The sequence below is a fragment of the Aspergillus novofumigatus genome, assembly GCF_002847465.1.
Source record: "Aspergillus novofumigatus IBT 16806 chromosome Unknown P174scaffold_5, whole genome shotgun sequence".
Classification (NCBI taxonomy): domain Eukaryota; kingdom Fungi; phylum Ascomycota; class Eurotiomycetes; order Eurotiales; family Aspergillaceae; genus Aspergillus; species Aspergillus novofumigatus.
Genome location: NW_020194278.1, coordinates 1,166,899 through 1,178,907, shown reverse-complemented (window position 1 = coordinate 1,178,907; position 12,009 = coordinate 1,166,899). Strand labels below are relative to the sequence as shown.

The 12,009-nt window shown below is 49.6% G+C and overlaps 4 protein-coding genes across 4 annotated transcripts; 3 read left to right on the top strand and 1 right to left on the bottom strand.

Moving 5' to 3' along the window:
* The first annotated feature begins 374 nt into the window (after positions 1-374).
* Positions 375-2,165, top strand: P174DRAFT_442560 (ribose-phosphate diphosphokinase). The gene is made up of 4 exons (XM_024827605.1): positions 375-621; positions 687-778; positions 864-1,236; positions 1,298-2,165. Exons 1-4 carry the CDS (start codon positions 551-553, stop codon positions 1,722-1,724), a joined length of 963 nt encoding a protein of 320 aa, XP_024681287.1. The 5' UTR covers positions 375-550; the 3' UTR covers positions 1,725-2,165.
* A 557-nt stretch (positions 2,166-2,722) lies between these two features.
* On the bottom strand, positions 2,723-3,931 carry P174DRAFT_372860 (40S ribosomal protein eS6; the record flags this gene model as incomplete). The annotated part of the gene is made up of 7 exons (XM_024822460.1): positions 2,723-2,819; positions 2,894-3,212; positions 3,287-3,339; positions 3,405-3,450; positions 3,513-3,533; positions 3,621-3,693; positions 3,827-3,931. 7 exons carry the CDS (start codon positions 3,929-3,931, stop codon positions 2,723-2,725), a joined length of 714 nt encoding a protein of 237 aa, XP_024681286.1.
* A 2,170-nt stretch (positions 3,932-6,101) lies between these two features.
* Positions 6,102-7,154, top strand: P174DRAFT_372579 (uncharacterized protein; the record flags this gene model as incomplete). Its single annotated transcript, XM_024822439.1, has 2 exons — positions 6,102-6,344; positions 6,414-7,154. The coding sequence occupies 2 exons, from the start codon at positions 6,102-6,104 to the stop codon at positions 7,152-7,154; spliced, it is 984 nt and encodes a 327-aa protein (XP_024681285.1).
* Positions 7,155-9,383: 2,229 nt separating this feature from the next.
* On the top strand, positions 9,384-11,848 carry P174DRAFT_391141 (putative HMG box transcriptional regulator; the record flags this gene model as incomplete). Its single annotated transcript, XM_024823507.1, has 3 exons — positions 9,384-9,825; positions 9,880-10,025; positions 10,081-11,848. The coding sequence occupies 3 exons, from the start codon at positions 9,384-9,386 to the stop codon at positions 11,557-11,559; spliced, it is 2,067 nt and encodes a 688-aa protein (XP_024681284.1). The 3' UTR covers positions 11,560-11,848.
* Positions 11,849-12,009: the final 161 nt, after the last annotated feature.

Sequence of the window (12,009 nt, the reverse complement as noted above, 5' to 3'; positions counted from 1 at the left end):
AGGATAGGATCAGTGCTTGTCATCAAGACCCTTCGAAATTATATAAATAATCTTATCTCCTCTTATCGGGCGCTTATCGACCGCTATTATCAGGCGAATGGCGTAGCGCTCTCGCATTTTCTTTGTGAGTATGTCTTTCTATTCTCACATCATCCGTCTTCTAGCTGATATAATACGAAGGATGCCATGCGTAGCTCTTGTTTCCAGCCTCCAGTCAATCTGGGTATTGATTTTCTCCTCGCAATGTTTCGTTTACCTAGGACAAGGCGGTGAGTCGGGGTGGGACAGCAGGCAGAAGTCACGGGACGGCAATGGTTTGATTGGGGAAAAAAGTTCGATCAAAGTTGCCCGCGGGCTTCATCTAGATCTTCATCCTTGAATTTACCGAAATTTAGATTGTTCCCTAGCATGACTCTACGTCTTTTCTTCTGAATATACGTTGCTATTGTTATTAACTCTATCTCCCAGCTGCTGTCCGCAGCTGAACCCGAATCTAATTGAATCCTTTTCTTTTCGTCGCCGTTTCCAGTCACATTGAGCCTTCGACGCCATGGCCACGAATTCGATCAAACTTCTGACTGGTAACAGTCACCCTGAACTTGCGAACCTCGTTGCTGCTCGGTATGCGCTTTCACGGTCCAGATTTACCTTGCGGGGCGGCGACTGACAGCGTTTCTTCATCGCAGGCTCGGCATCGAGTTGACCAAGATCATGGTCCTGCAGTATTCGAATTCGGAAACAAGTGTCACAATTGGTGAAAGTGTACGAGACGAGGATGGTACTGTCTCCCACTCCTATTGTCCGGTGGTACAGCAGCGATGGTATCGGGACATTGAATTAACCTGCTCATTTGCTCCCTGCAGTGTTCATCTTGCAGTCCACGAAACCCAACGATATCAATGACGGATTGATGGAGCTTCTTATCATGATCAATGCTTGCAAGACTGCCTCGGCCCGTCGCATCACGGCTGTCATCCCCAACTTTCCCTACGCGCGTCAAGATAAGAAAGACAAGAGCCGTGCGCCGATCACCGCGAAGCTGATGGCGAACATGCTCCAAACCGCCGGCTGCAACCATGTTATTACGATGGATCTCCACGCCAGTCAGATCCAGGGTTTCTTTAATGTCCCTGTTGATAACTTGTATGCCGAGCCTAGCATGTTGAAGTGGATCCGGGAACACTTGGATGTGAAGAACTGCGTCATCGTCAGTCCCGATGCCGGTGGTGCGAAGCGGTAAGCACGATTATTTTACCCCGCGTGTGTGATTCAAAGGTGTTGACTGTGTCTTCGATAGTGCTACGGGGATTGCGGACCGTCTTGACCTGCAATTCGCTCTGATTCACAAGGAACGCCCTCGTCCCAACGAGGTCTCGCGCATGGTTCTCGTTGGAAACGTCAAGGACAAGATTGCGATCATCGTTGACGACATGGCTGATACATGTGGTACTCTCGTCAAGGCCGCCGACACTGTCATGCAGCACGGTGCCAAGGAAGTCAACGCCATTGTCGTACACGGCATTCTCTCCGGAAACGCCATTGAGAACATCAACAACAGTTGCTTAAACCGTCTCGTCGTGACCAACACAGTGCCCCACAAGGAGAAGAAGGAGATGTGCGACAAGATTGACACCATTGATATCAGCCCTACGCTGGCAGAGGCTTGCAGACGCACACACAATGGTGAATCTGTCAGTTTCCTGTTTTCGCACGCTGTTGCGTAGAATTGTGCAGAATCGGGGAATTTTGATGTCATCGGAGAGGTACTCCAGACCCGTTCAATATGACGGGTCGAAGGTGGCTTCTTGTTCTTGACTGCTCTGTTCTACCGCTGCATTTGTGTTTTCTTCTACGGAAGTTGTCAATCAGCTTGCTCTGTTTTTTCTTTGTCGAGCTTTGTAGGGCATGTTAACCTCGGCTTTTCCTCGTTTCTTTTCTATTTATAACATGAATACTGGACATGATGCATGAGACACAAGTGAATGGATGGAGGGAAAAGTAGGCACTTTGCTTCTGAATTTGAAATCTATACCTTTGTACATATTTAGAGTACTGAATGGCTGCCGGCTGCATTTTTGATTGCTTTGATGCCTGTACACGGCGCGGCACCGACGATATGGAGTTTGTTGCTTAGAGCTCAATGGCTAATCAAATCGATACCTATTTGGATAAGAATTTCTTCCAGTAATGCTTGGATGCTTAGCCTAGGACTCATGCAAACATGCAATGTCAGTCGGCGCGTGGCACGCCGAGGCCACCATGGTTGATGCACTACCTTATAAGACCAGAATTGTGTTATGAAGCTGGAAAAAAATCAGATTGCCAAGGGAATACAGACATTCTAGGCGAGAGAAAAACCAGAGAAAGAAAAGAGCTTCGTTTCATTCAGGTAAGCAGTGCTAAGCAACCCGCGGAACCGTTACCATGCCATGCCGAGTGATGAGAAAGAGGGGGAAAAACGACCTTTCGTCGATGGTTGAGAAGAGGCAACCCAAGGAAGTAGGAACAAGAACTCTTTAACATTTTTTCCCATTCACTCCGTGAAATTGAATTCTTAGAATTGAGTTTTAGTTTTGCACACCAAAGTGGCCCGGTTCCGCAGACGCTCTTCCCCCAAGGGCCTTCTTTTTCACTTGGGTCGCCCCTGCGTTGAACTCAAAACCCCTCTTCCCTAGCCATAATAGAGACGTAACCCGACCATTAACCCCCGGAGAAAAAACATTTACTTTCTCATCGAAGACGCTCTCCGCTTGCGGAGCTCGTCACGCTTGGCCTTCTCCTCGTGGACACGGGTGGCCAGAAGCTTGGCGTAGTCGTTACTGTTTGGAGAATGTCAGCGAGAGCGGATTCCCAACGAGCGTCAGGGCTGAAGGGAAATAGGGGGGGAGCTTACGCAGCCTCCTTGGCAGCCTCAGCGCGGCGGCGCTTGAGGGCAATCCTGTGACGCTTGCGCTGGAGACGCTGGGGAGTAACCAGACGCTGGATCTTGGGGGCCTTGGTGTAGTCGGGCTTGCCCTCACGGGTGACGGTACGACGGATGACGAACTTGCGGACGTCGTCCTTCTTGTCGAGACCGAAGAAGCGGCGGATCTTGGTGGCACGCTTGGGACCGAGTCTCTTGGGGACAACGGTGTCGGTGAGACCGGGGAGCTCACCCTCACCCTGCTTGACGATGCTCAGGGCAAGAACGGCGAGGTCGAAGTTGGTGATGGCTGTAATGACAAGTGTCAACTATGCGTTCCCTTCTCTCTGGGTGTTTCTGTTTGTAGGACGGTTCGAGACATACCACCACGGACACTCTTGCGCTTTCTCTCACCAGTGCGGCGGGGGCGGTAGCAGCTGCAATTGACTCGTCAGCGACGCATTCTCCGGACACATTTCAATATTGGCAAGTGCGTAATTACCTGTGGCCGTCGGAAAGCAGGAGTCTGGTACGAGTGGGAAGGAGAACTGGTGATATCCGTAAGTTTTCTGACTCGTCTCTGATGTCGATTCCTGCAGTCGTTACGTACCACCCTGCTTCATGGGGAAACCTAGAGTTATAGCGTCAGCAAACTGATTCCTTCTGTCGCCATTTCACAATTGCTTGCTTGCGGGCAAACAAAATTCTCGAATCGTACCTTGCTTGTCGTTACCACCGGTAATCTTGAAGATGTAACCCTTGAATTCATCACCGAGGGAGTCGCCGGGAATCTAGTGAGAAAAACAACCCGAATCAGTCTTCTGTTCTCCATTCAATATCCAATTCTACTCCGGCTGAAAAAGTTCTCTTGTGTGGTTTCGAGGTGCCGGATACGTAAAGCAAAATAGGTCTGGGGGTGCTAACTTCGGTTCCCATGCGCTTCTCCATGAAGGGACGAAGCTTGCGCTCATCGTCAACCTCGATGATTTTCTGCGACCCATTGGCCGGGTAGGAGATGTTGAGCTTCATCTTGACGGGTGTGCGCGGTCAAGACGGAGGCGCGGGTTTGTCGACAGGTCGAGGAGGTTCAGGTCGTCGGAGGTTCGTTCTTCGTGGGATTTTTTGCTGTGGTGTAGCGAGATTTCCCTGTGTGGGCGGATGACTAAGGTGCACTAGCCGAGTCGGGTACAGCGCGTCTCGGTAGGGCTTCTTATGTCAGCCCCTCCCCATTTCCGACCCCATTGTTGTCAGTTAGTTTTCTTCGTCCTCGTAGAAGAGATTAATCTTATTGCAAGGATAATCTGAATGGCTCTTTGGCCCGTTAATGAACTAATCACTCCATTCTATTACCCCATTTTTCTGCTCTCAGATGGTGATGAGAAAATTACAGATTGTGGTCGCAACTTTACCGACAAACGGTGTATGATTCCTTCGGCATCCACTTAGAGTCATGGTAGTTTCACCTATTGACTGATATCTATGAAATGAACAATGTAGATATAGGGCGTGAAATCTTATTTTCCGGGAAGATGCATTGTCTGCCATGGCCTTGGGGCGTACATTGAACCATATCGAATGAACCAATGGCTTGTATATCGAAGGTCTGTCGAACCTTGGTATGGCCGATCCCAAATGGTAGCCATAGAGATTGAACTGCTTTCCTTGACTATATAAACCTGGTTTTGTCGCATGAGCTGATGTTAATCTCCGGGGCCTGTCCTCTTGTACATATTGTGGATGGACTCTTATGTAGCAATATCAGACTAATATTGTGCCATCGTTTCGGTACCTGAGCTGTCTCAATAGTACCTAGGTTTAAGAATTCTGGATTTTTGCATATGCAAAAGAACTTGAAAGCATTAATCTGATAGACTTTGGTCTAGAGTAGCATTAACTGAGTGCATCCCCATGTTCATCGCTATACTTGGAGAAATATTTATGCTCCTCAGACCACAATAGCGTGCATACCAGCTCCTTCACTCGACGAAGGATTTATCAGCGAATTAGATTGCAGACAAGTAACCAAATCTCAAAACGGATCTGATCCTCTTCCTACGTGATATACGATCTAACACGAATAAGGCCTCCTGTGGATAAATGCGAGATGTGAAAAGTATATCCAGCGGAGTCTTCAAGGGCCGAGACAGCCGAAGCGCAAGAATAAAATAACAAAACCAGAAACGTAAGTTAGCGACTTGGTGGCGCAGGACGCAAACCACGAGTCGTCATCGTCCCTTTTTTTGCATCCATGAAATCGTTTTCAGAGAAGAAAACAAAATTGAAGCTGAGGAGACTTGAATCCCTGGCCTCTATTGGTATTTCATAGGTTTGAAGATATGACAAATGCATCGCTGTCTACACATGCGGACCTGCAGAAAAAGGAGGTTGTGGTTGTGCACGCGACAGGTTACTACGTACTACTGTAACCACTGCCGCGCGGCCAGCCTTACGGAGGCGCAGGCTGTCACTTGTATCCAACATCGAACGATGTCCGCCTGCGATAGTTGTCATGGAGTTGGTTGGATGATTGGTACCAGCCTTTATCAACCCAAGTAACCAGCCAAATTACACTTGCTTAGGCGTTCAGCAGTTGTGATCAAATAAAATTGATGGTGTCATAGTCAATTTTCGTTTCCTAGACACCGTCCCCCTTATCCCTTTTCCTTCCTGCATTGTATATCGCGATCGCCTATCTTTTATAAATCCTTCAGAGCTCTTATATTTCTGCGGATTCTGCCAATTTTGGAACACTTGATCCATTATCCACTCCCCACTTGGCTAACTCCAAACTTGCTAATTATTGCACGCTAAATTCTCCTGTCATGCTCTTCAATCCCAGAACGGAACGGTAGTGCCGGAAAGAAGAATAATAATACCAGTCCCTATCCTCATCTTCCTTGCCCTTTTCCCTATGGACTGTTGTCTCAGTATCTTACAATCTACTGCGTATTCCCGAGTCAATTGACGCCAGCCCGCTTGGCACCGGAGGGAATAGCGCATCCATCATAGGGGACGTGTCTCCCATTACGCTACTCAGGATCAACATCTCCCGTCTCGTTCTTGCTCCCGATCGTCCCGGGCGTCTTTCAGGAGGCAGAACAAAGAGAACCGCGGATCGACGAACACTTGGAGAACAGCCTCCCGTCGCACCTTGCGATTGCTGTGTTGTTGTCATTTTTGGCCTCGACGGCTGATTGAGATGAGACTCTTCAATCGATTCTACGCCTTGTGCGCCTTAGCTGTATGTAGCATTCTGGTGTCAGCATTGTTCCTCGCCTCGCAGCACTATTATCGCCGAGTAGTTCCGCCCCATTTGGCGGCTACGGAGTTCCACGCTGCGGGCTCCTTTGATCGGAGATTGGTTGTCTTTGGTGATTCGTGGAGCGACAACAATGCAGGCGCGATGCAGGGGTCGGTATGGACCGAATGGCTGTGCTCAATGGTGAGGGATATCCTTGTCAAGTTCAACCGGAGAGACTATGTTTTGCGGTGTGCTAATCTTGAGACTCAGTACTCATGTCACCATGAAAACATGGCGCAAACAGCAAAATCTCTAAGAGGAAATTACATTGGCTCCGTTGTGGACAACGAGGAGCTCTCGGGCACCATGCTCAATCTGTACAAGACACCGCTGGCGGATTTCAAGGCGCAAGTGAAACAATGGACGACGGCGGAGAGAGCAGCCCTGCAGTCCTTGTCCGACGAGGCGATCGCGTCCCGTCAAAATAACACGATTATTGTTGTCTCGTTTGGAATCTGGGACATATGGAACATGATCGGAAAGAGCTACGAAGATTCGACTAGTGTGGTCGATCATAGTATCCAGGTGATCATGGACCAGCTCAATGTGCTCTCTCAGCTCTGGGTCACAAATGACCTCAAAGTCATTCTCACACTGACACCGGATGTGACTTTCCTTCCGGCATTTAAGCCGACAGCAGCCGAACAGCGCGTCAGTCGCTACAAAGACACGGTCAAGCTGACGGAGTATTGGAATCGCAAACTGCGTGATGCCGCAGAACAATGGGTGCAAGGCGTGGTCTACCTGTTCGACACCAACGCATTTATGGCAGACCTTATCAAAGACTGGCAGCTCTTCGCTGCCGGGGTGGAGGAATCCAACGGGCTTGGGAAAAATCAGGATCCGGGCTGGGTGAACGTTGAAGACGCATGCGTCCAGACTGGCCAGCAATGGGTAATGGTCACCAAGGAGAAACAATGTGAAAATCCGGACAAGTACCTTTTCTGGTGAGTTCCAGACCTAGCGCGCCCCGTGTAGCCGATCTAGCTGGATACTGACGTTATCTTCAGGAACGAAATGCATCTTGGCCCATCGGCCCATCGTCTCATGGGAGCTGAAGTGTTCCATGGGATAGAAGAGATGTGGCTCCGGTAAAGCTAGGTAGATGGCGTTTTCTCCGAATCGCAGCGCGATGGAACCCTCGACATCTTGACGTAATGACTGCCAGCAAAGCAGTACGTAGGAGCCAAGGCATTGGTTACTCCCAGACACAACAAACGCCTTGCAGCGGCCCATGGCGGCAAGCAAGGCAAGCACGGCAGAGATCGATCTCACATTAGCCGACTCCCGCCAGAAGCTATACTCCTTGCGGCTATATGGGAGTCCGATGATGACCAAGTCCGGAGTCGGTTTTCTTTCTTTGACGGGGCCGAAAGACAGGGTCCGTCCGATTCTCGACAAATCATCATGGTCGAGACCGAGTGTTCTGTTCAAGGTGGTATGTCTCATGCGGAAGGAGCTGACTCCTGCTCCACCCGGTTCGATGTGCAACATTGATTGTGGGGTGGATCATGGATCATAACTTGGCAGGGGCCAGCAACATGACTGTATCATAGTTCAAGGAGACATACTCTCCTGTATTCCTGATAGTTGGGTAAACCCTGCCGCCGACCTATGAAAAATAAAAATCGTTACAGGCGTGTTGAGCTTCTAGTCTAGATCCCCTGATCAGTACGGAGTACTCCGTAGGTAAGTGGGCTAAGGGGTCGAGTGGGGAATCGATCTTCATCTGTTCTGTTCGTTTCTTTCATGGATATTTCTTTGTTCCCCCTCTGTAAGTACCTTTAGGTATGGTGCTAGTGATGAGAACAAAGGGGCCCGGGGGGAGTTTGTCCTACCGTTAGGTGGGGGGAGCACAGGGAAGCGATAAGGGGGCAGCAAATGAACTCCTCAGCAAAGCAAAAGGTACCTTAGGCCATATCTACGTAATCAGTAGGCTCGCTGGATTAGGGTTAGTGGGCAGGCTAAAGGGCCAGACCAGGTCCTTCCCGTGACTTTTAGGCGGATGTTACTGGACCCATTTCAACCAATGATTGGCTGTGCAGCCGTCTTCGGTGATTGGCTCGGAGTCTCTCCTACGGCACGCCGCATGCGTCGACAAAGACAAAGGAAAGAAAAGCTCAGACCAAACATTGAAACAACATTATGACGATGACCAGTTGAAAGAATAACGAAGCAAAGTAAAGTAAAGTAACTATTGAATTTAGGGTATGACATGGCGACAGGAGAACGAGGAGGGTGGCCGAGCCCTACCTCAATAGCACATAGCAGGCGTTTCTAGGTACCTTTAGGTGCTCCGTATCCATTCTGTATTGTCTTCTGCGAAAAGGTACAAGTAGTACTGGACTGTCGCTCTCGAGGTACCAGCCTGAGGTTGCTTCTATTGTGTGATGATGTAGGGCGCATCCCAGCCAGACATACTGTACAATCGCCCCAGCCTGATGGCTACCTGACCGAACCAGAACCACAGTTCCTTTGTTACTTGCTCGTCCACCTCTCTGTTGGATCATGGTGCTGGACCATCATGTTCCATCCGTTTGATCCTAGAGACAGTGTGTCCAGTGGGGGAGGGAGCAATCCGAGGGGATATGTGTCATTCATCCAAAGACAAAGAACGTGGTTCGTAGGGTCAAGGTAGATCCCATCACCAACAGGGGGCGCGCGCTCAATAGACCCAAAGATAGATTTAAAACAAAGCAATTTGGAAAAAGCGCCAATCCTGGCTTTATCAAATCGTATTCCCTCCCTCGGCTGGCTTTCTTTAATAGAAAACTCCATTTCATTGTCAAAGAAGGGGGGAAAAAGTAAAAAAGGTTCATGAGAAAGTGACAGAACAAAGACAAAGGGCCTCCAAAGAAAAGAAACCAACCATATCGGGAGTCAAGCAAATCACAACTGACAGCCGGACAGGCATCAAGGTCTAAATAAAATTAGGGACAGCGAATTACGAGGCTTCTCTTGTCTTTCTTTAACCTTATACCTCTAATTCTTTCTTGCTTGCTTTCTTTCTCTCGTTCAGGCTTTCTTCTTGTTCCTTGTCCTATCCTGTCCAGGGCTTTTCTACCAGCATCGCCTCCTGCGCCTTGTCATCTATTCATCTAATGTCCTATTCTCCCAACCGAGCACCGCGACCTATTCCTGCCCATCACAAGGCGGTTTCGCTCCTTACCACTTTCTTAAATGTCTTACGATCGAGTCCTTCCCAAACCTCCTGCTTTGCTCTATGACGCTCCTCAAGTCCCTATTCCAAGACGGTCTAGTAGCCTCCTTGAACACAAGATCATGAATGACGAGCCAACTACCAGAGTTTCGCTGGTAGACCATCCTGTCGACGGTGGTTCGTGCAGGTACACTGCTGACGTACCAGCAACTGGGCTGCCTCAGGTGCATCTCTCTCTGAACCGGACGAAGCTCGCCCTAGGCAAGATCGCTTCCGATTCTTCCATCGAGTCTCCCAAGCTCGCGGCACGAGTGTCTACCAAGGATATGCCTGTGCGAGAGCGCTCCTCTCAATCGGAGAGATCCTCCTCTTCCAGTCCTGTGAAGTCAACTGCGTCAAAGGAGTCAGTCATGCAATTCTGTCTCTGCCAACCGGACCCCAAGATCCCCAGGCCAAGAAACGGTAAGATCTTATCTGTTGCTAAGTATGACCACAAACTGACGGAAAGTACTGCAGCTTTTATCTTGTATCGGCAACATTATCAAGCCGCAGTAGTGGCTCAAAATCCCGGGCTTGCGAACCCAGATATCTCCAAAATCATTGGAGAGCAATGGAGGAAACTCCCTCAAGAAACCAAGGATGAATGGAAGGCTCTTGCCGAGGTATGCGGCTTCTTTTTGTTTATTCTCTTTCGTTCTTGCTGACCTTCATCGACAGGAAGAAAAAGCTCGTCACCAGCAGCAGTACCCAGAATACCGGTACCAGCCCCGTCGCTATGGCCGGGATGGTAATTCCCGTGCAACCGGTTCTGGCATTAGCCACAGTCCTCCGGGCTCCGCAGTCTGCAACAGATGTGGTGGGCGAGTGATGACCCCACCTGTGTCACCAGAGGCCCCTTTCACGCCCAGTGCATCTGCAGCATCTCCACATCCCGATATGGTCATGGCTCGAAGTTATCAACGCCGGGCTAGAGATTCTGACAGACAACCAAACCCCATCCGAGTAGACAATCACGTCGATTCTTGTCCTCCTCGTCAAATACCATATGAAGAGGCTGGTTGCCGGTCCCCAGACTCGAAGCGACGCAGGTTCAACTCTCAGGTAACGTTGAAACCAAATGTCCATCGGGACCGAAGCCCCGAGTCCGCATATCCAATGTCTCCTTATACCCCCCGCACGGATGCACCCAACGCTCGGACTCTGCATCAAATGGTCCATCCTTCGAGAACGGCTCGTTATAGCAGAGATCATCCACCGCATGATCCAAGTTTGAAGCTTCCACCACTACAGACCACAGTGCCTCTCCCGGGCTCCGTGACGCCTATCTCTCCGTTCCCTCAAGACGGATCAAGTCTTGAGGCCACGGTCATGACCATCCCCTTCCTCAACAAAATCAAAGTTCTCGCCAAGATATCCCCTCCACTCATTCCGTCCTTCCGTGGCAATTCTATCCCGCAGCGAGGAGCCGTGATTGCTGTTGACGGGCAAGATCCTGCACAAGTAAAAGCAGTGGTCGATTATCTCAACACTGTTTTCCAGAAGGAAGGAAAATACAAACCCCGCGTGTTCGAAGGCCCCGAGGTCCGCTCGCGGGAGAGTTACTCTGCAGCTGGTCAGATGGGCGATGCCACTGTCGATTATCTCAACACCATTTCGGTATGGCATCGCATTTCAGATGACATTGTGAGCTTTGTGAAGCCTGCACGGGAACCCTCCGAATCAAAGCCGGAGGACGATGACTCCGCCTCTGAGATTTCTCCCAAAACTATCATCCCCAAGACGGCTGATCTGAAGATAAGCTCTCCAGCTCAATCGAGCGAGAACGGTTCGGAATCAGCCTCCTCGGTTCCCGGCTCCGGCCTCTCACCAGTCCCCATTGCACTCGTCCCTCGCTACCAGCTCACTAACGCAGATGCATTCGCGTGTTCGGTGCCGATCAACGACTCGTACGCTCCCTTGGATCACTGGCAGTGGATGGCATCTCTCTGGCGAGCGTGCGTTGGGCCGGACATCACTGTCTACATCCGGGATTGCGAGAAAGACGAGCTGGATCGCTACGGAGGCAACGCGGTTGAGGTCCGTCTGCAAGATGCACGTACTGTGGTGGTGCGCAGACTAGCCGGCTCCCAGAAGGAGCTGGAAGAAAAAGCTTTGAAGCGTGTTGGTTTTGAGATTGAGGATTTCCTCACTCAGTAAGACTTTTCTGATCAAATTGTCGTTTCAATTTAGCATGGATCATCGAATTGCGCGGAGGCGGCTTTTTGCTTTTAGTCAACATAAGCATTGTCCTATTTCCGGAGGCTCTCGTTTGTTCTATCTGGGCTGTTTTTCTTGTTGACATATATTGTCATTTTGTGTTGAGTCTTGACAATTATGGCGTTAGGTGAACTTATGTTAAGTTCACTTATCCGTTCTTCATTTCATTTGACTTGTTATCAAAAGTAAGAATATATTAATCATCGAAGTAGGCTGAATCTAAATGCACTTAATATGACAATGTTGTTGAAGCCAACTCTCTCTCTGTTACTGTTTGAGGTTCACCTTGGATAAGTCACGTGGATCTTGTAACATAACTAATATAACTTAAAAGAGAAGTCCGAGGGCGGTGAAAGACAAGAGCCAATGGCGTTCGTCAGCTCGGGGAGT